At 41.1% G+C, this 26,828-nt stretch overlaps 1 protein-coding gene across 3 annotated transcripts in view; it reads left to right on the top strand.

Annotated features, from left to right (window-relative positions):
• The window catches only part of tle2b (TLE family member 2, transcriptional corepressor b), a 101,665-nt gene that overhangs the window by 24,047 nt on the left and 50,790 nt on the right, over window positions 1-26,828 (top strand). For all 3 annotated transcript variants that reach the window (XM_017702277.2, XM_017702278.2, XM_017702276.2), the window contains exons 3-4: window positions 517-580; window positions 16,918-16,962. In XM_017702277.2, coding sequence (XP_017557766.1) covers window positions 517-580; window positions 16,918-16,962 — 109 coding nt within the window. The remainder of the gene's footprint in view (window positions 1-516; window positions 581-16,917; window positions 16,963-26,828) is intronic.

The raw sequence follows: 26,828 nt of genomic DNA, 5'->3' as shown, positions 1-26,828 counted from the left end.
GGCCTGCGTTTACTCTGCTTTAGTTTTTATCAGAATTGTGTTGAGCACAGTTTACCGTCCACAGTTGGTTTTGTTAAGACTAAAGTTGGTGCTGGGGGTCAGGCTGGGCCTGTCCAGAGAGTGTTCTTGGGCTGTAATCCAGGTTTGGTCCAAAAAAAATGACCTCTTAAAGTGGCCATGAGCCTCCGGCACATGCCAACTTTTATTCCATGCTTCTGACCCAAGAATAACTCCAGTCTGCATTGTAGTCCGTGTAGTTAGTGTATAATAAGCCTTAGGATGTAACAAGGCTGGGATTATAAGGGGTTAAAGCTCTATTTAAAGCTGGCCCTGCTAAATAAATCATGCTAATAAAGTGTTCAGACTAATCTGTTCTCAGCAATGCTTCATTGTTGCTGTAGTGAATCAGGTGTTTTAGGCTGTTGTTTATTGTCTGACAGTGAGCTGGCGCTGAAATTAATTTGATCTGTTTTTATATGCTGATGATTTTGATTGTTCTATCCTTTAAATCCACAGTCTGAAACTGGAGTGTGAGAAGCTGGCCAGTGAGAAGACGGAGATGCAGAGACATTACATCATGGTGAGTGCTGGCCGAGCTTAGTCATATCTGACGTGGGCAATCTGCTCTATTAAGACTTTTAAAGCCTGTTAATGGGTCAAGTGAAAAGAAGTCTCGCCCGGAACTTTGGCAGCAGGCTCACCTGAACAGAGACTGGTTTTCAGGCTTTAGCTAGAAATCTAGAGGTGCCACCGTCCTTTTGCTTTACCTTTAGTTTACATTACATCATTCTGCTTTGTATTGTTATACATATTGTTCTTTTTCTCTTTTCCTCTTTTTCTTCTCTTTTGAAAACAGCTTACAGCGCAAAACGCTTAACAGACACCATTCAAACTCCATTTTGTAGGTCATTTCAGTGAGGTGTGATACTATGTGTGTTCATTATGATAAGCTTTATACTTAAATATTTCAGATATTTTAAGTAGATCAGTTCTTTCTTTCCATCCTTCTTTCTTTTCCTCTTTTTCTTTTTTTCTTTTTCTTTCTTTTATTTCTGTCCTTTTCTTTCTTTCTTTCTTGTTATTTCTTTTCCTTTCCTTATCTTATTGAGGTTAATACAGCTCAAACAGACTCAGTTTAACACCATTTGGCTTTGATCATTTCTGTGAGATGTGCTTCATATGCTTTTTTCTTAAAAAAGGGTTTGTATTTATCACTCATTCCTTAGAAAAATTGCATTATGAACTTTTATTGCCTCACAAGTGCTGTATTTGCTTCAGGAATGCAGATTTAGTTCTGTATAGTTATGTAACTTTGTAGCTCCAAAAAAGTAACTTTTCAATAGAACAACTTCCTGTGTAATATAATTTAACAGTTGATTCTAAGTACCATTTCTATGGGTCCATTCATCATTCATTTTTAGCACATTGTAATAGGCCTCTTAATTGGCATCTTCAAAAAAAAAAAAAAGATGCCAGGTTTTGTTATGTGATGTAATGACACGTTTACGTCTGTACTTTTGACATTTTTTCCCTTTAAAAATGACAAAAACATACAAACAATAACCTTTCATCATACTAAAATCATCATAAAATATCTTCTTTCTACATACACGTTTACGTCTGTACTTTTGACATTTTTTCCCTTTAAAAATGACAAAAACATACAAACAATAACCTTTCATCATACTAAAATCATCATAAAATATCTTCTTTCTACATACAAACACAAATGTATTATTAATTGAACTGAATCTGCACTTCAGAAAGAATTTTTCTGCTTGTTTGAGCCACGACTGAGAAATAATTCAACAAAAAACGAGTCTTATTGAGGTGTATACGGCATGCGGGATCAAGAGGGTTAAAGCTGGCTTTGGTTCAGATGTGAGTGCTAGCGTCTGTAATGTGTGCTCTCTCAGTCTGATCTGGAATGGGGTAGAGAGCAGAAGAGAGGGAAAAAAAGATTGAGGTGAGGGAGGGTGAGATGAATAAGAGGAGAGAGAGTAGGAATGAGAGAGAAAGAGAATAAGAGTGAGTGAAGAAAAGAGAGAGAGTGACGGAAAGAGAGAGGGAGTGAGAGAGGTCAGGGGGAGTGAGAGATAGAAAGAGAGTGAGAGTGTGTGAGAGGCGAGGGACGAGAGAGGGAAAAGACAGAGGTGAGAGACAGTCTGAGAGAGAGAGAGAGAGAGAGAGAGATGGATGGATAGAGCAAGGGGGAAAAAAGCGACAGAGCAAGATCGAGGGCGCAAGCACAGACACGTAAATAATGTGAAGCAAGAACGACTGGGCGCTCTCGGAGAGCAGCTAGCCCAGCAGGCTATATTTAGCCAGTTAAACCTGTCATGTACACCAAGACTTGTTTCGACAGCCATCGCCTTTATTTTCATGCATTTATAATTCATCTCTAACCAACCCCCAACACCCCCCTCCCCCAACACACACAGCTCCTTATGCCACAGACTATGAACTGAATGTTCTTCCCCCCTTTTAGTGGATGATTTATTTGGTGATGGGCATGAAATAGTTCTTCGACCTCATTTGCGATGGTGTATTAGACTGTGGGCTATATGAAGCTGTACAGCCATATTGATCCTTCAGAACTCAGTACACTCATATCAGGGGCTTTTATTCAACCGGCTAGTTTGAAAGATTTGAACACTGGAAATTTTCATCAGAAATGGCGAAAATGAACACTTTTGTTTTTGGAAGGAGTAAACATACAGAACATTGTCAAGGTTTAGATTGTGAAAAGCTTAAATAGACACAAATTACAGTGTGTGTTCAGTCTACAGTATGTATTGCAGTGTGTGTTCAGTCTACAGTATGTATTGCAGTGTGTGTTCAGACTACAGTATGTATTGCAGTGTGTGTTCAGACTACAGTATGTATTGCAGTGTGTTCAGTCTACAGTATGTATAGCAGTGTGTGTTCAGGTTACAGTATGTATTGCAGTGTGTGTTCAGACTACAGTGTGTATTGCAGTGTGTTCAGACTACAGTGTGTATTGCAGTGTGTGTTCAGGTTACAGTATGTATTGCAGTGTGTGTTCAAACTACAGTGTGTATTGCAGTGTGTTCAGACTACAGTGTGTATTGCAGTGTGTGTTCAGGTTACAGTATGTATTGCAGTGTGTGTTCAAACTACAGTGTGTATTGCAGTGTGTTCAGACTACAGTGTGTATTGCAGTGTGTGTTCAGGTTACAGTGTGTATTGCAGTGTGTGTTCAGACTACAGTATGTATTGCAGTGTGTGTTCAGGTTACAGTATGTATTGCAGTGTGTGTTCAGACTACAGTGTGTATTGCAGTGTGTGTTCAGGTTACAGTGTGTATTGCAGTGTGTGTTCAGGTTACTATATGTATTATAGTGTGTGTTCAGTCTACAGTATGTATTGCAGTGTGTGTTCAGGTTACAGTATGTATTGCAGTGTGTGTTCAGACTACAGTGTGTATTGCAGTGTGTGTTCAGGTTACAGTATGTATTGCAGTGTGTGTTCAGACTACAGTGTGTATTGCAGTGTGTGTTCAGTCTACAGTATGTATTGCAGTGTGTGTTCAGACTACAGTATGTATTGCAGTGTGTGTTCAGTCTACAGTATGTGTTGCAGTGTGTGTTCAGGTTACAGTATGTATTGCAGTGTGTGTTCAGACTACAGTATGTATTGCAGTGTGTGTTCAGACTACAGTATGTATTGCAGTGTGTGTTCAGTCTACAGTATGTGTTGCAGTGTGTGTTCAGGTTACAGTATGTATTGCAGTGTGTGTTCAGACTACAGTATGTATTGCAGTGTGTGTTCAGGTTACAGTATGTATTGCAGTGTGTGTTCAGACTACAGTGTGTATTGCAGTGTGTGTTCAGGTTACAGTGTGTATTGCAGTGTGTGTTCAGGTTACTATATGTATTATAGTGTGTGTTCAGTCTACAGTATGTATTGCAGTGTGTGTTCAGGTTACAGTATGTATTGCAGTGTGTGTTCAGACTACAGTGTGTATTGCAGTGTGTGTTCAGGTTACAGTATGTATTGCAGTGTGTGTTCAGACTACAGTGTGTATTGCAGTGTGTGTTCAGTCTACAGTATGTATTGCAGTGTGTGTTCAGACTACAGTATGTATTGCAGTGTGTGTTCAGTCTACAGTATGTGTTGCAGTGTGTGTTCAGGTTACAGTATGTATTGCAGTGTGTGTTCAGACTACAGTATGTATTGCAGTGTGTGTTCAGACTACAGTATGTATTGCAGTGTGTGTTCAGTCTACAGTATGTGTTGCAGTGTGTGTTCAGGTTACAGTATGTATTGCAGTGTGTGTTCAGACTACAGTATGTATTGCAGTGTGTGTTCAGACTACAGTATGTGTTGCAGTGTGTGTTCAGGTTACTATATGTATTACAGTGTGTGTTCAGGTTACTATATGTATTACAGTGTGTGTTCAGTCTACAGTATGTATTGCAGTGTGTGTTCAGACTACAGTATGTATTGCAGTGTGTGTTCAGTCTACAGTATGTATTGCAGTGTGTGTTCAGGTTACAGTATGTATTGCAGTGTGTGTTCAGGTTACAGTATGTACTGCAGTGTGTGTTCAGTCTACAGTATGTATTGCAGTGTGTGTTCAGACTACAGTATGTATTGCAGTGTGTGTTCAGTCTACAGTATGTATTGCAGTGTGTGTTCAGGTTACAGTATGTATTGCAGTGTGTGTTCAGTCTACAGTATGTATTGCAGTGTGTGTTCAGGTTACAGTATGTATTGCAGTGTGTGTTCAGTCTACAGTATGTATTGCAGTGTGTGTTCAGGTTACAGTATGTATTGCAGTGTGTGTTCAGGCTACAGTATGTATTGCAGTGTGTTCAGTCTGTGTGTGTGTGTGTGTGTGTGTGTGTGTGTGTGTGTGTGTGTGTGTGTGTGTGTGTGTTTGTGTGTGTTTGATAGGTGCGGGGTCAGGCTGTTGCTTTTAGTGAAGGTGGTATGCATGGTCATTGGACCACTCCTCTCTGTGTGCAGGCAGGGCCCCTGGGGCAGTCACGGATAGAGGGATAAATAGAAGAAGAGAGAGATAGAAAGAGATAGAGAGAGACAGAGGAGGAGTGGAGGGGGGGATTAATGCACCACTCGCCGCTCTAACTCCCCTCCCTAGCTCATCTGTCTGATTCACACTGACACACTCTGCTCTCTCCAGGAACATTACTGCCACAGATTGCCCTCACGCCTACAGAGAGTGAGAGAGAGAGACACAGAGACAGAGAGAGAGAGAGAGAGAGAGAGACAGGGAGAGAGAGAGATGGGTTTTCAAAACAAAGCAGTAAAAAAACAAAGGGGGAAAAAACAGATAAATACAGATAGAGTGAAAAGGGGAAAAGAGTGAGAGAGAGAGAGATAGAGAGGGATGAAATAATGAATGGGAGTAAAACAAAGGAAGAGGGAGAGAAAATGGAACAGTAAAGAGAATAAGAGTAATTTTAAAAGTACTACTCTTCAGGAAACATTTGCACAGTGTGTTACCGTGTATGTGTGTGGAATCTACTGAAGGACGTCTGTTTAAGCTCAAGATTAAAAACTGCCTGGCTTTGTGTGCTTTTCATACACAATACTTTTCATCCGTGAATTCATCAGTAGATTGGCTGCAGTTGAGTTCTATGATCATTTGACCGTAAATGCTTGACTGCTGTTATTTACAGTTTGTGGTCGTATTCTGACAGAATTCCCCTGAGCCCGTCGCATATAAACCTCTCTGTGTACTGTGCATTCCAAGTGGATTTTGAGGCTTCTGCTTTGTCTTCTCCAGGTAGTGCTCGGAGAGGATTGGGCTGGTCTGATTTTCTGCAGTTTGCATCATATTTTAATCACTGCAGTTTGTGTTTGGAGTCTATACAGATGTGTTTGGTATGATCAACAACACACCTGTGTTCTTTCAGCTCCCTTAGCGTTCTTACCTGAGTAGGAGCTGGTGCAGTTAATCTGCCATTCTGGCTTGCTCGTGTCAGTAAACTAGTTATCAACTGATTTTCATGCTTGCTTTATTCAGATAAACTTGTTTGTGAACATGTTTTTCTAAATGCAGCGGCTTTTCCAGATGTCGCCTAATCTCATAATCACACCAGAATTGACCCTTGTCCATACTTGTCCTTAAGGAAGCCCAGTGTTTACCGTTACAATCCAGTACTTAGTTTGGCTAAAACAATTCTTCATTAAATTAAGGCAGATGTGCTGCAGATGCATTAAGTGCATAAGTAGTTATCTACATTGTTAAACAATGTACTAAATAAATATATATACATAAAAATGTGTTGTGAGACAAGTTGGCCAGCAGTAGTGAAACTGGGGCTATTACAGCTAGGCCTTCAGTTTGGGCCAGGGGTCGGCAACATGCAGCTCTTTTAGTCTCCTGTTGCGGCTCCACAGCAGAATTAGATTTTTAGGTAAAAGTAAAATATTCCTCCTTTGCTGTAAAATAAAGCTCTGCTGATCATTCAAACACAGTTTTAACAATGAATGGTCTTAAACGTTGTAGTTAATGTAGAACTGTTAATTCCCTTTAACCCTGAAGATAGTTACATAACAACACAGTCTCGCCTAGCTAATAGCTAATGAAAAAACAAAGACAAAGATTTAAGATAAACAATGATAATTTGGAGACAAATTGATTAATTTGCGTTTCTAATCACTCCAGCTTGCAGATACATTTCATCTGCTACGAGAAACTGTCAAACACTAAAAATTTGAGAAGCTGAAGTCAGCAGACTTTCTTTGTTCTGTTTCCAGCTTCAGCTCAGCGATAACCATTCTTCTCGCATCTTCGGCCGGAAAGTTTTCCAAAAGTGGAATAGTTTCTTGTAAAATGTCTCTCAACGTTCGATTTTTTTATGTGGCTAAAGTCCATTCTGGTTCCATTCTGGCACCTGATGAATTTGTCTCCAAATTATCGATGTTTATCTTAAATATTTCTTAAATCTGCCATTTCATTTATCTACTAGCTAGCTGAGATTGTTATCTGCGTTGCTATGGGACCAGAAGTCTGTGCGCCAACCTTCAGAGTTAAAGGGTGAATTAACAGTTCTACATTAACTCCAACATTTAAGACCGCTTATTGTTGAAACTGTGTTTGAATGATCAGCAGAGCTTTATTTTACTGTAAAGGAGGATTATTTTATTTTTACCTAAAAATCTAATATGGCTATTGAACCACAACTGGGCAGTAAAAGAGGCGCATGTTGCCAACACCTGGACTAGTATAGTTTCCACTGTATAGAATCTGATATCCTGGGGGGTTGAAATTGTTTTGAATGGATGAGATGTACAATGTTTATTGAATTAGTGCTGTATACTAGTAATAGTTCTGAGCAGAATGGCAACGTATTGGCTAGGAGGGACAAATAATGCAGAGAAATAAAAAAAAGGGCAATTGTGAAGGAGGCCGTATACTGTTTTTATTAGTGTTGGCTCACAGAAATGCCTGTACAAATCCGATTGAACAAATCAATGTGTCTGAATGAGCAGGGAAGATCAAAGCTGAGCCCCGTAGAGTGGGCGCACACACACACACACACACACACACACACACACACACACACACACACACACACACACACACACACACACAGACAGACACACACAGACACACACACACAGCAAGAGATGAGTGTCCAGCATCGCAGCAGGGTGTGTGCACAAGAGCCGGACAGCAAACAGCTGCTGAGTTGAACTGGGGGACACTCAACACACACACTGCCCCTCATTAGACTGGGAAGACCCCATACACACACACATACACACACACACTCACACACATACAAACACACACGCATGCATGCACTGCGACGTCGGCAGGAGGACAGGCTTAGCTGAATCTCAGCCGTGCCGAATCCCGCTACATCCGCCACATGCCGTGTGCAATCTGCTCCAGACTCAAGGCACACACACACACGCGCACACACACACACACACACACACACACATATGCATACAGAGGAGAAAGAGAATGCAGCGACACGCTAGGGAGATTATATAACTGTGAGCAGGAACAGGGGAGCAGTAGCATATTAAATCATTACGAGCCCCTAAAAATTCTTAATGCCGCAAACACTGATACACTGATACCCAGCACAAACGGCCAGTCAAAGTCCAGCACTGTCCATCTCTCTCAATCAGAGCTTTAAATGTTTGTCCGGAGCTGACGGGACATAACTGCTCGTGTCAATTTCCAAAAATGCTGTGTGTCCAAAAGTTTATGAACTGGTTTCTTATTAGTAAACTGAGCTACTTTATGGGTGACCCACTGCTGACACGGGTGTTCACACATTGATCAACACCGGGGGTTGCTCTAGAGAAGTCTTAGTGTACGATGCCTAATGCTGAACGTTAGTTAAAGGCAATGCTGGAGTGACTAATTGAGAGAGCTGGGAGTATTCTTGGTGGGCCGGGAGTGTTCTGGGTCAGTTACTTGAGCTAATGTGTAAACTCATGCACAGAAATGCTCAGAGAAACTATAACTGTTACATCTAATCGTATATCAGAGTCATGTAGCGGTTAAACCACCTCAACAGGTACAGTCCTGGTTTGCTGATTGTAACTGAGTCTTGTACAGTGGACAGAGATTGGATGCAACTGACGTTAGTTTCTTTTTCTTATATTCCATTCCACCTTAAATGATGTCACATTCAGACACCTGCACAGGTGCTGGTGTGTAAGTACTGCACTATTTAATGTGGGATGGAAATTTGAATAAAATCTTATCATGAGCCTTGGGAGATTAGAATGTCAAATTCAGCACAGCGTTATGAATCTAATGCTGGTTGACACAGCAGGCAGTGCTCTATGATGTGGCAGTTTTTGTATATAAATGATGGACAGCAGTGGCACAAACTTAAACGAAAAAACAAGGTGGCACAGAGAAAGAAGAAAGAAAATGCTACTTAAAGTGGATGAGGACATATCCGAGCAAATGTGCAGTTATTACACAGCAACTGCAATAACAAAACTTACACCAGTAATAATGGTAACAATAACAACCAAGAAAAAAAATATATTACAAAAAGAAAGGGAAAAAAAAACAAAAAATACACACACACGGCCATTTTATGACATCATGCTGCCATTATCCGAGAAGAAACCTCCAGAAGTACTCCTCAGCTCCACCCCATGTCCCTCAGACCGGACACAAAGCCCGAGACTGAGTATGGCTTTACCATGACACGGTGTGTGGAGGTTAGGGTGTGCTAGTCCACATCACAAAACTCATGGTGTGAAAACAAGTTCACTGGGCCGCGGGGCAGTGGAACTGCATTCTCTGGAGGGATGGAGCTCTAGAATGCACTAGAGTTATCTAGAACCAATTGTCTAGCGTCTGTACCTGACCTCACTAATGTTTTACAGCAATGCTTACAACAAATTCTTTCCTGGTAACCAACCTTTTTCATTTGCTTCGAAAGTCAAGAAATGGGAGGGGAAAAAAAAGAAATGTTAAGTATGTTTTTTTTCTTTCCACAAAACAAGACTGTACACATAACAGCAACATTTCCATTCTTATAGCAACAAAATATTTCTTCTGTTAACAAACTCAAATGTGGTACAAGTTATGTTTCAATTCCTCCCTTTAAAAGGAAATTAGCTGCTGAGACTGGTGGTTGGTTGGAATCTCTTGGCCTAAACAGTTAAATGCCTGCTAAATATCTGCCTGTTTATCTGTTGTTTTCCATCTCTGTAAAAAGACCACAGGTAGAGTTGCACTTTTGAAACGATTTATATAAACATAGCAATCAACTGTTCATGTTTTGCCATCAATAGAGCACAGTATGAGTAATTATGATGAAATTGGTGTTTATCATTCAAAGACGCCTACACTAAACCAACTAACAATGAAAATTAATTTAAGTGATTGTTAATTCAGCAAAATATTACTGCATTCAGAAGTGTAAATAGGTGTCAGAGTTGTTTACTGTGCTGCTGTCTCTGTTTTTGCATTCGATTTACTTTGCTGTCTTCTGTTATGAGTGCCAAACAGTAATCTAAATATTGAACTCATTCAGACCTACAGGATCAGGCAGAAGTTTGGGCACACATAATTGAATGTTTGCATGTTTTAAACATTACGATTACTTATATTTACATGTTTTATTTAAAAACCACGAAGCTTTTGAATAACACACCAATGGTAGATGACTGATGTATGCACAAAATGATGTCAAAATGATGTCATCTGTTATTTAATGACAGAAGGAATTGGGTCACCTTGACAAACTGGGGCTTGTTAGTCAGCTCAGTATCTGCACTTTTTTCATTCAAAGAAATGAAAAACAGAAAGAAACCACTGTCTTCTCCCTGCATGCCTTCCTTGATAAGTGACAGAGATGTTCACAAATCAGTTCATGCGAGTTCATTGGAGTCTCTGGCATGTGAGTCTGAGTCTATTTCTAGTTTTGTGTCATTCCTTTAAACACCATATTTACTGTGTAAGGTCAACCTTACTTATACACAAAAGGTTGAAAACTAAAGGTTTTATTTGTTTATTGCATTAAGCTCAGCGGTTGTAGATTCCTAGTTAGGGGGGGAAATGTGTGATGTCATCAACTAATCTACTGTTAAATTACATATATACACCCTTACATATATATATATATATATATATATATATATATATATATATATATATATTCCATTCTATCAGCTCCGCTTACTATATAGGTGCACTTTGTACAATTACAGACTGTAGTCCATCTGTTTCTCTGCATACTTTGTTAGCCCCCTTTTACCCCGTTCTTCAGTGGACCCCTATGGACCCTCACAGAGCAGGTACTATTTGGGTGGTGTGTCATTCTCAGCACTGCAGTAACACTTATGTGGTGGTGTGTTAGTGTGTGTTGTGCTGGTCTGATTGGCTCAGACACAGTGGTGCTGCTGGAGCTTTTAAACACTGTATCCACTCACTGTCCACTCTATTAGATGCACCTGCGTTGTTGATCCACCCTATAGATGTAAAGCCAGAAATGATAGCTCATCTCTTGCTGTACAGTAAGCCTCTAGTCCTTCATCAGTGGTCGCAGATCACTGCCAACAGGATGCTATTGACTGAATATTTTTGGTTGGTGGACTATTCTCAGTCCAGCAGTGACACAGAGGTGTTTAAAAACACAAACTAACACACCACCACCACCACAGCAGTGTTTATGTAGTGCTGAGAATGAGCCACCACCCAAATATTACCTGCTTTGTGAGGGTGCATGGGGGTCCTGACCACTGAAGAACAGGGTAAAAGGGGGCTAACAAAGTATGCAGAGAAACAGATGGACTACAGTCTGTAATTGTAGACACATATACACCACAATCTGAAACCATCAGCGCGGTTATCCCAGTAATCGTCGCCAAAAATCACAGATATCTGCCCTGTCAGTTTTTCATTTTTACCCGAATAGGTCTTTTGGTTCATTTCAATCAGTTACTGCTCTGTTCCAGAACAAGAGAGGAGGGGCAAACTACAGACCTCAAATGCACCTAACTTTTAATTGAGTCAGTATTTCACTGAGGTAACAGTATTTTCACTTGAGTTTGGGTTCAGGCTACTATGCTTACCTCTGCTGAGTGGCTGCAGCACTGCAGACTTTAGTATTTCGCTGTTCTAATGCCTCCAATCAGCTAATTATGAAGCTGAATGAAGTGCGCTGGTTCAGGGAGCGCTGGTGTAAATTTAAAGTGCTGATTTGATTTAGAAGTGAGGGATGTTCTGTAAGCTTTGCATTGCTGTGGGAGTCCTGACTGATGGGTCTGGCTGTGTTCAAGGCTCCTGAACAGGGCCCAGCCATTAGGAAGTGTGTTTAAGACGTTGTGCTCTATTACCCATAGTGCACCTGGGGCCGTGTTGCTCAGCACTTTCACTGTATTAGCAGCTTTCAATCTTGCGGCATGTGATGTGTGTGTGTTAAAGGGCCCATATTCCACATTTCCTTGCATTTTTTATGCCTTTACTTCCTCTTATATTAACCGTCAAAACATTCCTGTTTATGAGACATACCTCCAGCCTCTCTTTAGCCTTTTGAGTTAGACCCACTGTTTTTATTACTGTGCCTTTAAGATTGATGTATGTAAATGACCTCTGTACTGATAGGCTGGCCTGTATTGTGCCTCATTTGTGAACAGACTATCAAGTTTGGACTGAGATCTTCAGTAATATCAGAAAAAGTCAAGTTCAGTCGCTCCTCTGGGATGTGGGGATCCTTTAAAAGGCTGTTTAAAGGGCCCGTATCACGGAAAACTGACAGCAGTTTAGCCCTGCCCTTTCATGCCAAAGTTATAAGGAGTGTTTCAGCCCAGACTGCTTTTTGAATGAGGCACAATGCAGGGCAGCCAATCAGAAGAGAGATCATTTACATATATATATATGTCTTAAAGACACGGTAACAAAAACAGCCTGTTTGATTCTAATGCTGTGTTCACATGTTTGCTTTGCAAACAAATATAAAAAATCTGCACCTCTTAGAGTTACATGGCCAATGGCGACATGAAGCCACGTAAACGTTGACATGGTGACCACAGTGTCGGCGAAAATGGATTATTAGAGGAGAGCTTTATCAGTATAGACTGTCTACTTAAAGTGGAAAAAGTCAAGAGGTCACTCTGTGTTCATCTGGAAATCAACAACTAGACGTTTGGTGTCCATGGCTCCCAGAAAATCAATACCCAGTTTATTCCACCACTGTGGTCGAAGGTAAAAATGTTAAAAATACAAAAATTGACCTCTTGGCGGATCGTTCTGCTTACAGCTGTCGCTCGCGGTGGCAGAATTTTCTGTAGCTGTCATGCATTTACTGCAAACATGGGAATGCAGCAAAATGCAAAAGTTGTTGCAAAAATTCTCAGGCAAAAATGAATTATTTATGATTAATTCTGTGGTTCATAAAACTCTACAGACTGTCTATGGGAACACCATTCCATACCACTCTATGTGAAAGGGTAGGACTAAACAGCTGTAGGCTGAATGGGAAGTCCTATATAAATTGTTCATGGTTTTGATATCACAATCACAATGAATTCAATATTAGATGTTTTTGCAGGTTAGTTTGCTTATATCAGGGATCGGCAACATCTGGCTCCATAGTAGAATTAGATTTTAAGGTGAAAATGAAAGATCCTCTGTTGGTGTTAAACGTTTTGCAGTAAAATAAAGCTTTGTTGAGTGCTCTAACACACAGTTCTAACAGAGTTATAACAGTAAATGGTCATAAACATTGAAATGAATGTATAATTGATACTTCACCAACCAGACTGCTGGCAGCAATGCAGACAACAATCTTGCCTAGCTAGTAGCTAACAAAATAGCAAAGAGAAATATTTAAGACCAACAACAATAATTTACAGATGAATGGACACTCATATGCATTCATATGACCTCCTGCTAGCTTCCTGATAAGTTTAATATGCAGTGAGAAACTGTCAACCACCAAAATGTCAAATGTTGAGAGACAGTTTCCTGCAGGAGATGCAAGAAAAGCAGCTATACTGCACTAAAGCTAAAATCAAAATAAGTGTGTTTTTGTTTACGTACATTTTTTAGCCTGTACTAGTACATTAGGATATACTGCGACATGTTTACAGGGTGTAGTATCAGCGAATAATTGTTCAAAAAACATTTTAGCGGCAGTGGACAGATTATGGTTAAGTGGAGTGATTAGATGATTAGGGCTTCTATACCTAAATGCCTGTTTTTTATTCATTTTACTGCCTTTTTATCCCTACAGAAATAAGTTATGTTTATTTGTAGTGCTTTCTGTTTTATAAATGCATACAATGCATCAGCATCACTAGATAGCTGCATGAAAGATATCAGATATCAGTATTAACCCAGACTTCCCAAATTGGGGCATCCCTACTTCAGATGCTTTTGTTCCAATAAAGACAGCAAAATGTAGTTTTGCCCTTTAATACAAGATGAAAAAGGATGAAAAAATGCCTAGTGTGTAAAGAATCATCTGAGTTGTCGATCCTGATTGTATATTACCACGATTTCGGCTCCATTGTGGGGCTTTAAAAATGACACTGAATTATTTTATTTAAAATATCTAATTTATTTTATTTGCAGGTGTTTGTCAAAGTGTTTTTGCACACCTTTTTTGTTGTCAATCCAGATAATGCAGCGTTGATCTCTCTCCTGCCACAGAAAGGTCGCTGTGGTAGAAATTTCCAGAGAGAGAGAGAGAGAGAGAGAGGGGGGGGGGGGGGGGGGGGGGGGGGGGGGCAGGGGGGTTTAAGACAGAGATCATGTGAGAGAAATGGAGTTTATATAATGATAGAGGAGAAAGAGAGATGGAGAGAAAAGAAGACGGATCAGAGGAGCTGAGCAGGAGCGATGATGATAAGGAGAGAGAGAGAGAGAGAGAGAGAGAGAGAAATGATCAAGTGAATGAAAAGGAAGAAAAAGATCATTGTTGAATTGAATCACACACAGAGCGACTGGAGAGATGGAGTGAGTGAGTGAGTGAGTGTGGGTGTGTGGAGAGAGAGCGAGCGAGCGCGAGAGAGAGGAAAAGGGAAAGAGAGAGAGAAAGCAGTTGAGTCAGATTTCATCTCCATCACTCACACTGCGCTGCTCGTCTGCATGCTGAGACCGAGTGTGTCACAAAGACTGATTCTCATCACACACACACACACACGCACACACACACAGTGTTTCTTATTCCGCCTCGTTGTGTTTTTTTTATGAAGGCTATTATACTGCATCACCTTCACATGCACCAAAAACACTCTCACCCTCACACACACACACACACACACACACACACACACACACATACTCTGTCACTCTCTCACTCAGTTCAGTTCATTTCAGTTCAGTTTATTTCAGTTCAGTTCAATTCAATTCAGTTCAGTTCAACTCAGTACAGCTTAATTGAGTTCAGTTCAATTCAGTTCAGTTTAATTCAGTTCAATGAAGTTCAATTTAGTTCAGAGTAGTTTAATATTGCTTACTGATGTCAATGCTTAATTAAAGATTGAGACAATTTCCAAATAAGTAAAAATCAAAATTTAAAAAATTGGATGATTTACCTCATTGGATACCCCTCACTGTCTTTCTCTCTTTCTCTCTCTCCCTCCTCCTTCTCTCTCGCTGTCTTTCTCTCTTCCTTCTCTCTCTCTCTCCCTCTCCCTCTCTCTCTCTCTCTCTCTCTCTCTCTCTCTCTCTCTCTCTCTCTCTCTCTGTCTCTCTGGCTCTTCTCGGACTGTCCCCCTCTTTGGGCTCTTGGGCTGAGCTCTCAGAGTGTTGGGGTTTTGTTTACCTGTATTCTGTTTATTCTGGGGTGTAAGTACACACAGGTTCAGGCTCCAAATGTATTTTGGCAAATTTCTTTGTGGGACAAGCAGAATTATGACTGTGGGAGTCGTTTAGGCATCTGGAGTACAGGATACAGACGTTATAGAGCTGTTTCAGGAATAAGAGCGGAATTTGTGTTCTGATGTTTCTGGCTTTGAGAGGAAACGTTGATGGAGGATTAGTGTCCGTGGATGATACGGGAACGTTATTGTTTCATTGGTGAATTTTTATTGTTAAGAATCCTCTTTCAGTTCCTTCATTATGTAGACCATTTATTTCATATTATGCTCTGATAAAGGGGTTTTAAAGCCTTTTGCTTTTTTTCTGTGTCTCTCTGTGTCTTACAGTAGCTCACTCTCTCTCCATCCCTCTCTCTCTTTCTGTCTGTTTCTCTCTCATTCTCTCACTCTACATCCGTTTCTCTCCCTCGCTCTGTCTCTCTCCACTCTCACTCTTTCTTCCTCAAGCTGACTCTCCCTCCTTCTTTTTTCTCTCGCTTTCTCTCAGTTTAAAGCTACGTTTAAGTGGTCTGAGTCTGATTTTCTCAGCAAATCTGATTTTTTTGTTTGACTGTTCACACCATCTTTTAAATGTGATCTGTATGCCACATCTGTCTGAACAGATCAGCTCCTAAACCGACCCGCATGCGCAAAAGCTTCACAAGGCGTCCAGAGGTAAACAATCATGACGGCCAGTAAACGCCTGTCGCTCCCGGAGCTTCAGTGTTGTCTTCGTCAGCATCACAGGAGCGATTATGAAGTTCCAGTGGTTGACAGCTGGACTCATCACCCACAGTGTGCTCGAGTTTGCCGTAAAAAGGACGCTTTATTCAGCCACTTCTTTGGTTCTTGTCCTCTTCAGTGATTCTTTAAGCTGTTCTCTGACGCTGCAGCCTCGGGCTCCTCTGGCTGCCTTCGGCCGCTTAGTTCGAAACCGCTTCAAATGTCGAACGGCTGCAGTGAGTTTCTTCTATTTTTTGGTACAGAAACATCAGCCTAAATATTTGTGACTCTCAGCAGCACCAAATGATGATGAATGTCGAGCTGGACTGACGGAAAAGTCTTGTGAATTCTGATCTGGGTGTTCAGACTGAGTTGCATTGCAACAGATCAGATACGGATCGGGTTTCAGTACCACATATAAAAGAGCCTCGAATCGGAATCGAAAATGTCAGATGCACTGCGTTTTTTGCTGTTCACACTGCCACACAGATGACACATCTGTGTCACATGTGAAGAAAAAGATCAAATTTGGGCCACTTTTACCTGCTGTGTAAACGTAGCCTCTCTTCTTGTGTTTGTCTCTCGCTCGCTCTCTCTCTCTCACTCTCTCTGTGTCTATCTGTCTCTCTCACTCTCTGTCACTGTAGCTGTTTCTGATTTTCTCCGTCTTACTCTATCTGTCCCTTTCTCATTCTGTTGCTCATTTTCTGTCTGTCTGTCTGTCTGTCTGTCTCATTCTCTTTGTGTGTCTTCGTCTCTGCTTATAGAAAGTCATTTGTCCTTGTCAAGCTAGAGAGGTTTTAATTTGATTGATGATTTATTCATTCATATTTAATTAATTGTGCTATTGATTGAAGACTCTCTCTCTCTCGCTTTCTTTCTCTCTCTCTCTTGCTCTCTCTCTCTCAGTACTATGAGATGTCCTACGGACTCAACATTGAGATGCACAAACAGGTAAGGAGATGTGTGTGTGTGTGTGTGTGTGTGTGTGTGTGTGTGTGTGGACACTAGAGGGCACAGCTGAAACTTCTTCCATCTCATTCTGCAGATATTCTGGGGTGGGGGGATGGGTGGATGATCACAAGTCACAGGACACAGCTAGCAGGCATTGTGTGTCAGAGACATCGCAGTAGTGAGGACGACAACTGCCTAAGTTATTTTTACATTTTATACCTAACACCTGCATTTACAGGAATGGTTTGTAAAAAAATCAAATGTTCACAATTTCCCTCTAACCCCAGACATGTCAGTCAGCCACGACAGGCTTCATCTCCATGTTGTCCTTCTGTAGTTTAACACTGGCCTAACTTTGCTAACAAACACTAGACGTCAGTAGTCACCCAAATATATTTTGTAAATACATTCCCGAAACCTCTATCAACCCACTCAAGCCACATTGAGATCTTCACTAAGGTTGTGAAGACAATGTGGTATGTGGACAACAGAGGAGGGTAAAGTTCAGCAACCTCACTGCTGGGCTTAAGGCACATTTAGGGAATCATATGCTTTCAAAGAGGGGGTATACGATATTTATTACCACCCACCCGTAAATCTTCATGATAGTCAGCTATTCACTGAAGTCAGCTGTTTGCCAGCTTCTCATTCGAATTTTATTGTTCTACGTTAAATGGAGCAGTTGTTACACTGTGGCGCTTCAGGTATCAGCTCTGCTGGACTGTTTAAGGTGGAATGAGAAATGTAGCTAGCTAGCTATCAAGACATTAGCATATTATTAGCGATTTTTAGTACTTGTTATGAGGACCAAAATACATTGAAATGACATTAAACTAAGACAGTACAATGGTTATTGTAAATTTTTAATGGAGAAAATACTCACATTTATGGGTTTTTTGGTCGCTCATGCAGCCATCTTGCTGTTTTTTCTTTCTTCCTCATAACACTGTTTGGAGTGTGCCTCTAAAAAACCTCTGTTTGGAGGGTCATATAGCCCTAACACTTTGCCCTAGCCCTCTATCTTAACAAAAATTGGGACACCCTACCACTAAGCATGGACGCGTAAAATAGAAGGATAAGGGATAAGGGTGAGGGGTGAAATGGGATTGGGCCTTACAGAGAGACATGTCTTCACTTCGAAAATTCAAGAATAAAAATTATTTATCAAAAAAAGAACAGAAATCGCAAACATAAGCTGTAGCATCTATACACTTGCATGATGTGTGTGCACACAATGGGAAGACGGAATTGAACTGCTTGCTGACAGCTCACTGTAGGAGGTACTGGCTAATTAACCCCAAGCCTCCTTTCACAGACCTAGTCGTAGGCGTTGATTGAAATCTTGTCATAGTCCAGCAACTCTGCTAATTTCCAACACAGTATTGACCTATGATAATTTGTCTTCTACTATGCTAGGTAGCTAGTAGGTGCTATGCTAGTAATGACCGTGATTTAGTCCATGATTACAGGAAACATTTAGAAGCTACATCTTGTTGGATGGTCAGTTTAGTTATTCATTTATCTTATAAATAAGATCAATTAAACAACTATGTTATTGTCTTGGAGTGACACATGCAGAAATCTGTTTGATTTTTTGATAAAATTTGTTTCTTTTTCATATTTGTGAGCAGTCGTAAATCTAACTCTGCTCCCCCACCACCCCGCCACCCCACAAACATTCTTACCCGTCTCCTTCATTTCCTCCTTCTTTCCAGCTCATTGGCAGCAGCGGATGTGTGTGTGTATGTGTGTGTGGTGCTTTGTTGGATTCTCCACTTGACTGATGACTTACTCAAGGTGACTCAAGGCTTTTCTAATGAATTACACACTTGCAGCTGACTGGCCTGTTGGTGATGATCAGGGATCAGAGCTGTTGAGTGTTTTTTTTTTTTGCTAAACCACTATACATGTCAGTAAATGACCTTGTTTATGACTTTGTTGTGTGAGAGTGAGAATCTGCAGCAACTGTACTTTGTATTATGTATGGTTTTTGCAATATATACAGTAATTGTTTGGACTGTGTCTGTTGCACTGTGGCAGGAGAAGCTGTATGTTACGTTCCCACAAAAGGCTACAGTCCAGGGGAGAGTGTGGGGATGGTAACATTTGGGGGCTCGTCCGGGATAGATCGTTGATAAATTATTCATAGATCGTCAAATAACTGTCCCATGGTGTTTGTGGGTGGCCTGGCACTGGTGTTCTAACTTTATGTATGCATACGGTATGGGAACCTTTGACTTGCAGTTGTTTGTTGCTTCACCTAGCCTGGAGGCAATCGAGAAGTGTCACAAGGGTGAAGTACTGGAGATAGCAGCATACTATGGGGTTCAAGTAGCTAGACAGTCTGTTATAAAAAAGACGTTAGAATTAAAGTCATTAACAAGTTGAGGTAATTGGGTGTTTGAGTTTTCCCAGCCTGTTACTACTTCTGTGGTGGAGAGTGATGTTGAAAGGTGGTGACTCCTGTTGATGGAGCTACGGAGCAAGCTAAGCCTGAAGTTGATCTCAGGGCAACATTGCCTCGTTTCGGCCCTTTTTCTCCTGGGTGTTCAGGATCACTTCATGAAGCTCGTGCTTAGGTGCACATCACTCGTCTCCAGTTGGAGGCTCAGGAAAAAGCACATGTACGACAGGTAGAGCTGGACTTAAAGTTGGCCATTCGGAAGATTGAGCTTGATGTTGATCGGGAGGTCCGACTACAGGAATTGGAGATGCGAGCAATGAAGATTGCTCCTCTTCCAGCTGCCCAGCCGGACATTGCACAACCTCCTCCTTCTTCCCCACGGTCTTCTCCAGCAGCTACTCTGGTGGCATCCGCTCCTGCTCCTTCAGCTATTAATCCACCTGCGTTTGATGTGAGTAAACATATCGCACTCATACCACCATTCAAAGAGGCTGAGGTAGATACATACTTTGGCGTGTTCGAGCGTATTGCTCCTGCTTTAAACTGGTCTAGGGAGATCTGGTCTCCCTTGCTGCAATGTAAATTAGTAGGTAAGGCTCAAGAAGTTTGTTTGTCATTGCCGTTGCATGATAGATTGCAATATGACTTGGTTAAAGTTAGTTTTGAAGGCATACAGACAAAAATTTCAATCTTAACTGTACCTACTCCCAGCAGGAAACCAGCTCAAACACAGTGGGGAGAAAGGGGAGACAGTAACAACTAATACCAAACGGTTAACAAAGACAACAGCAATACATATAACGATAACGTACATATAACAGCAAAGAGCTAAACTGGGACACAAAAGACTTCACAAAAAAGCGTTATCTGATCGAGTAGCACAGAATGAACACAACAACAAGTGAGCCGAAGGCTCCCAAGCAAGTGCCACCACGCAGCTTTTGAACACGAAGTCCTGCCCCTCCAACACTATCCTACTAGAATATGTACTTCTAAATGAATGGAATGACTAAAGCTGGTCTGAGTTGAGTTAGTTTGTGTCAGGTTGATTTAATTTGAGTTAAATTGAGCTGAGCTGGATTAGGTTGAGATGAGTCTAGCAGTGCTGTTTTGAATTGACATGCGTTGAACTGAGCTGAGGTGAGTTGAATTGAGTTAAACTGAGCTAAGTTGGACTGGGTTGAATTGAGTCTAGCAGAGCTGTGTTGAGTTGAGTTTAGTTGAACTGAGTCGAGGTGAGCTGAGTTGGATAGGGTTCACTTGAGTCTAGCAGAGCTGCTTTGAATTGAGATGAGTCGAACTGAGTTGAGTTGAGATGAGTTAAACTGAGCTGAGTTGGATTGGGTTGAATTGGGTCTAGCAGAGCTGAATTGGATTGGGTTTAGTTGAACTGAGTTGGATTGGGTTGACTTGAGTCTAGCAGAAGTGTTTTGAATTGAATTTAACTGAGTTGAACTGTGCTTTTGAGTTGAACTGAGCTTAGCTTTTATTTGAGTTGAGCTGAATTGAGTTAAAGTGAACTGAGCTGAGTTGATTTGATTTGAGTTGGAGTGAGCTGGTACATTGGGTTGAGTTGAGCTAAGCCGAGCTGAGTTTAGTCTAGTTGAATTTAACTGAACTGAGCTGATCGGCGTTATGCTGAGTTGATGGATTAAGATGGGTTGAGTTGACTGGAACTAAACTGAGATGAACTGAGCTGCGTTGAACTGAGTTGAGATATTTGGAGCTGAGTTGAACTGAACTGAATTAAGTCAGATAAGTCTGATTGACATATGAATGGCAAAGCTTGTAACGCCTAACTTGATATCTGTTGAGAAAGTTCCACCCTCCAGTAACAAGAGCAAATGAGCTTGCTAGTTACATCGTGAGCAGTTGTGGAGATCTGCACATGTGCAGTAGAACAACCAGATTTAAATTTTTTTGGTGCGTTATTCAGACAAACCATGCAAAATATTTGTGGTCGCAGACTGAACAGACTTTCGTAAAAGGGCTTTGAGTTAAACAGATAAGCTGAGTTAATTTGATAAGAGTTGAGCTGAGCTTTGCTTAGCTGAGTTTGATTTAATTGAACTGAACTGATCTAAGCTGAATCGAAGTTGGATCAAATTTAATTCAGTGGAACTGTGCTGAGCTGAGTCTAACTGAGCTGAGATGATTTGACTTGGACTGAGCTAATACATTGTATAAGGCTGAGATGAGATGAGCTGAGTGGAGTTAAGTTGGGTTGAATTGGACTGAGCTGAGTCAAACTGAGTTGAGTTCTGTGGGAGACCAGAGTTTAGAGTAGCTGCTTTTCTGTGAATGTAGGTCATGATCACACATCCACAGGCTGTGTGAGTGAGTGTGTGTGTGTGTCAGACGCAGTAGCGGTGGGCGTCAGTGGGTTAGAGACGCTGGGCTGTCCCCCCTCTCACAGCTACACCAGCACCAACACTCTAATCACTCTGACTGTCTCTGCCAGAATAGATGAATAGAGAGTGATGGAGAGAGGGAGAGTGAGAGAGGGCCAGATGTATTTATGAGTGCAGGCACAACACATGTGGCTCGGTGCGACCGCAATATGTGCCCTCAATGTGCCTGAATCGAGTTCCATTTACTAAGAATGCAGCTTATAACGCAAGCTATGTGAAGCTCCGCCCACGTACTGCTCACCCTGAAAGGTGTGATCGATTATTCGGCTATTATGAATCACTACGTTACCAAATAACTCTTATGTAGCTATCAGCTTTTAAATTTAGCTCGAGGCTGCTTTATGCATTTGCTAACTAACAATAGCCACGTTTACATGCAGCCTGATAATCTGTTAATAATCCGACTAATAGCTCAAACACCTCAACTGGAATAGTCTAGTCTAGTCTATACAATTTCTATCCAATTGAACGAGGTGGGTAAACCTCTAAATAATCAGTTAAATAGAAGAATAACAAAAGTAAACGCCTGAATCCGATTACACTCCAATCGGACCGTGTAAGTACGTTCTGCGCATGCGCGGCGCATCATAGCGAAAGGTTTATACCGTTCAACATGGTGGAGCTGAAACTGGTCTGCAGAGGAGACAAAGTTTATGCTCTGAGCTTTAAAAGACTGCGGTGGGATGGATGACCAGCTTATGTGTCTCAGAGCACGACGTCTTCCTTTATAAGTGCATGTGAAGGACGTTTTTCTGAGCCTGACATCAGTTTAAGCCATTAAAAACACAAGCGCGCCGACTGGAAACTCATCTCACGCCGACTGGACCTCACATGATGTTCGCTGTTATGGTAACATTTACTCTCAGCGCTGCTCCACGCATGCGCATCATTCTGCATCGGATTACTTCAAGTGGGCATGTAAACGAAGATTTTCATCAGATTGTTGAACAGAGTGAGGATATAAACACCTCAGTCTGAATCTGTAATGCAATTGTATTCAATCGGATTGGCAAAAATCTTTGCATGTAAACACAGCCAAGGAGGACAATACAGACGAATAACGTTCAAAAGTACAAGGACTTTGCGTAAACATTTAAAAGGTAACCCTTCATCCATCTGCCCTGTGTGTTTGCGTAGGACAACCTCCTGAAGATGTTCGCAGGTGGTGGAAAACATAAAACTGTCTGCAGACGTTCTCCGGTGTTCGCCAAATTTGACCACACCTGTGAAGACGACGATGTAGTGATTAAAACTGTAAACGTTATCTGAAAAGTGAAGAGGGTAATTGTGAATAATAGTTACTTGCTTCTCTGTTCCAACTCCATTAATGATTCCAGAGAACCTGCATTTCAAAATACAAACGTTACAGCTCATCACATGAAGTAGGATGGCTTTTAACATTGACATTAGCTATATAGCTATCTGTCTAAGTGCTGTATCTGCTACCATTGTTTTAACGGAAGTATCTCAATAAATCTGTCTTTTTTTGAGAGCCTAATACAAAATTCTATTTAGTTTTAAAAGGTGTAGGAAAATTGACTGCTTTGAGTTTAGTGAATTGATGTAATTAATGCCTTCGCCCACGTTCTTGCAGTCTTTCCATGTTTTTTTCTGTATATCATCATCATTGCAACACAATCTTGTATCTTCAGGATTCAGACAAGGAAAAAACATCCTTAACGTTGAATAGATGTTGATGGAAGAAATTTTTTTCCAACTTTTGTAGCATTTGCATTTCTCCATTCATCATGAAGTTGTAACACTAGTAGCAGCTAGTGTTTTCACATTCAGTAAAAAAAATAAAATAACAGAGAGAGGGACAATGACACCAGGAGGGGAAGTAAAGGGAGGAGGGAGATAGATGGAAGCAGAGTAAGAGAGAGAGATAAGAGTATGACTGCATCCAAAATAGGGCTGTATGACATAGCATATTTTTATCATTATCCCAATATGAGTTATCACGATAAACACACTGTTAAGAGCTATGATGACAGATTAACTCCCACGCAATACCAGAGAGATGTCATTATCGTGCCAGCACAATCTATTAGAAGCCTAATGAGTGCTTCTCTGTGCTGGGATTGAACTCTGCTCTCCTACGTAACTTAACCATTAGGCTAAACAGTCAACTACAAAACACACACAAGCACAGCTCAAAAAACTCCATCCTAAACTGCATGCCTGTAAAAATGTTCTCACGCACACAATTGTTTTTTACGGTCACAACAAACAATAAATAATTAAATATATAAACATTTGTGTGCCTATATAAAAATAAATATATATTTAATTGCTTTTGTAGCCTTTATAGAAAAAGCTGTTGGGGTAATGCTGACTGTGTCTCAGCCTTTTAGTGCACAAAGGTAGTGCTATTTATTTCCTGTTAATTTGCAGAACAGTGATTTTGTAATTTTCTATTTTGCTAAAAAAAACTATACTTGCTTAACATCCAGTCAGAGACGCACTATTTTGTGTAATAATTATATAATAATTTATCACTCTCATATCGTCATTGCGATATCTGACAGCTTATGTGAAGATTGTGCAGGCCTGGTCCAAAATCACACACTACTATACTACATGTAGTTTTCTATGAGTGGTGCATTAGTAATGACATAATATATAGTGTGCTAGTGTGTGGTTTTTGACAGCCTATGAGACAGAGGAACTGAGGAACAGAGGTCCACACATATAAATTATATATATATATATATATATATATATATATATATATATATATATATATATATATATATAGATAGATAGATAGATAGATAGATATATGTGTGTGTGTGTGTGTGTGTGTGTGTGTGTGTGTCTGTGTATATGTGTATAATGTATATATGTATGTACATAGAAAAAGATACAGAGAAAGAGAGAGAGATAGTCTGTCTGTCTGCCCACTGCTGCCTCTGCTCTCTTCTTTATCTGCCCAGTGTGTCACATGATGCATACCAGTGTGTGTGTGTGTGTGTTGGCATCTGCTGCGGTGTGTGAGGGGAAAAAGATATGTTTGTGAATTAGACTCAGTGTGTATGTGTGAGTGTCTGTGTATGTCTGTTAAAATGTGGGCTGTTTGTGTGTGTGTGTTTAATGTAAAGTTGTGTGTTTTTCTGTGTGTTTGCTGTTCTGACCTAAATCACTGAAATGGACCGTGTGTGTGTGTTTGTGTGTGTGTTTAATGTAAAGTTGTGTGTTTACTGTTCTGACCTGAATCACTGAAATGGATTGTGTGTGTGTTTGTGTGTGTGTTTAATGTAAAGTTGTGTGTTTTTCTGTGTGTTTGCTGTTCTGACCTGAATCACTGAAATGAACCATGTATGTTTGTGTGTGTGTGTGTGTGTGTTAGGCTTTGCTTTGATGCCTTCATTTTAGAAAAATAGATTTCCTCTCTCTTTCCATCTGGTTGTCTTGTCTGTCTGTCTTTCTGTCTGTTTCACTCTCACTCTCTCTGTATGTCTCGTCTGTCTGTCTTTCTGTCTGTTTCACTCTCACTCTCTCTCTCTCTGTCTGTATGTCTTGTCTGTCTGTTTTTCTGTCTGTTTCACTCTCTCTCACTCTCCATCTCTCTCTCTGTTTCATTTGTGGTAGTTTACATGGGTCTGTTTGAGGGGAGATGCATAAGGGTGGGTCAAAATGCCAGTTTAGATAGATAGATAGATAGATTCAACTTTATTGTCATTACTCAGTACAAGTACATGGCAACGAAATGCAGTTAGCATCTACCAGAAGTGCAAATAGTAGCAAATAGTGCAAAAAGAGAGTGTGCAAGTGTGCAATAAATAGGCATAGTGCAACATTACAGCATATAGAATAAATTACTTATAGATATGCAAAAAAATAGATTATAGATGTGTAGATATATACATGAACATGTTGGAGATGTACACTGTATAGAATAACTGTTGCGATGTGTTATTTACATGGCAGTAGAATGTTACATTTGTGCAGTGGTAATAATGATGAATAAAATAAAATAAAACAACAGCTCTGATTGGTGAGTGTAGTATGAAAGGCAGTGTTCATAGTCCGCTGTGTGCAGTATGAGTGGTAGTGTTATCAGCGAGGTGTGGAGTTCAGCAGAGTGATTGTGGAGGGAAAGAAGCTGGACCTGAGCCAACTGGTTCTGGCCCGGATGCTCTTGTATCTCCTCCCGGATGGAAGTAGGTTGAACAGTTTGTGGTTGGGGTGGGAGGGGTCCTTAATGATGCTGTGTGCTCTGCGCACACAGCGCTGGTGGTGAATGTCTTTGATGGCAGGGAGCTGCATGCCTGTGATGCGCTGAGCAGTCCTTACTACCCTCTGCAGGGATTTCCTTTCCGCCACAGTGGAGCTACTGTACCACACGGTCACACAGTTGGTCAGTATGCTCTCGATGGTGCATCTGTAAAAATTTGTGAGGATCTGAGGAGACAGCCGGTCTTGTTTTAGTCTCCTCAGGAAGTAAAGACGCTGCTGTGCCTTCTTGATGAGATGGGAGGTGTTGAAGGACCATGAAAGGTCTGCCGAGATGTGGATTCCCAGGAACCTAAAGCTGGACACACGTTCTACCTCTGCTCCGTTGATGTAGACAGGAGAGTGTGTGCAGCCCTTGGTTTTCCGATAGTCCACGATGAGTTCTTTGGTTTTGCCTGTGTTCAGGATGAGGTTGTTGGTGGTGCACCAGGAAGTCAGGTGCTGGATCTCCTCCCTGTAGGCCGATTCATCGTTGTTCCTGATGTGGCCAACCACTGTGGTGTCGTCTGCAAACTTGATGAGGATGTTAGATGTGTGCAGAGGAACACAATCGTGGGTGAACAGGGAGAAGAGCAGAGGGCTCAGCACACAGCCTTGCGGCACACCAGTGTTCAGGGTGATGGTGGTAGACATATGACTGCCCAATCTCACAGATTGGGGTCGGTCTGTCAGGAATTCCAAAACCCAGTTACACATGGGGGTGCTGATTCCCAGGTCGCTGAGCTTGGTGACCAGCCTAGTTGGGATGACCGTGTTAAAAGCAGAGCTGAGGTCGATGAACAGCATGCGGATGTAGGTGTTCCTTTCATCCAGAT

This window comes from Pygocentrus nattereri, chromosome 15 (genome assembly GCF_015220715.1).
Source record: "Pygocentrus nattereri isolate fPygNat1 chromosome 15, fPygNat1.pri, whole genome shotgun sequence".
In the NCBI taxonomy this organism is placed as follows: domain Eukaryota; kingdom Metazoa; phylum Chordata; class Actinopteri; order Characiformes; family Serrasalmidae; genus Pygocentrus; species Pygocentrus nattereri.
The sequence above is the reverse complement of the archived record's forward strand: the minus strand, read 5'-3'. Positions and strand labels throughout refer to the sequence as shown.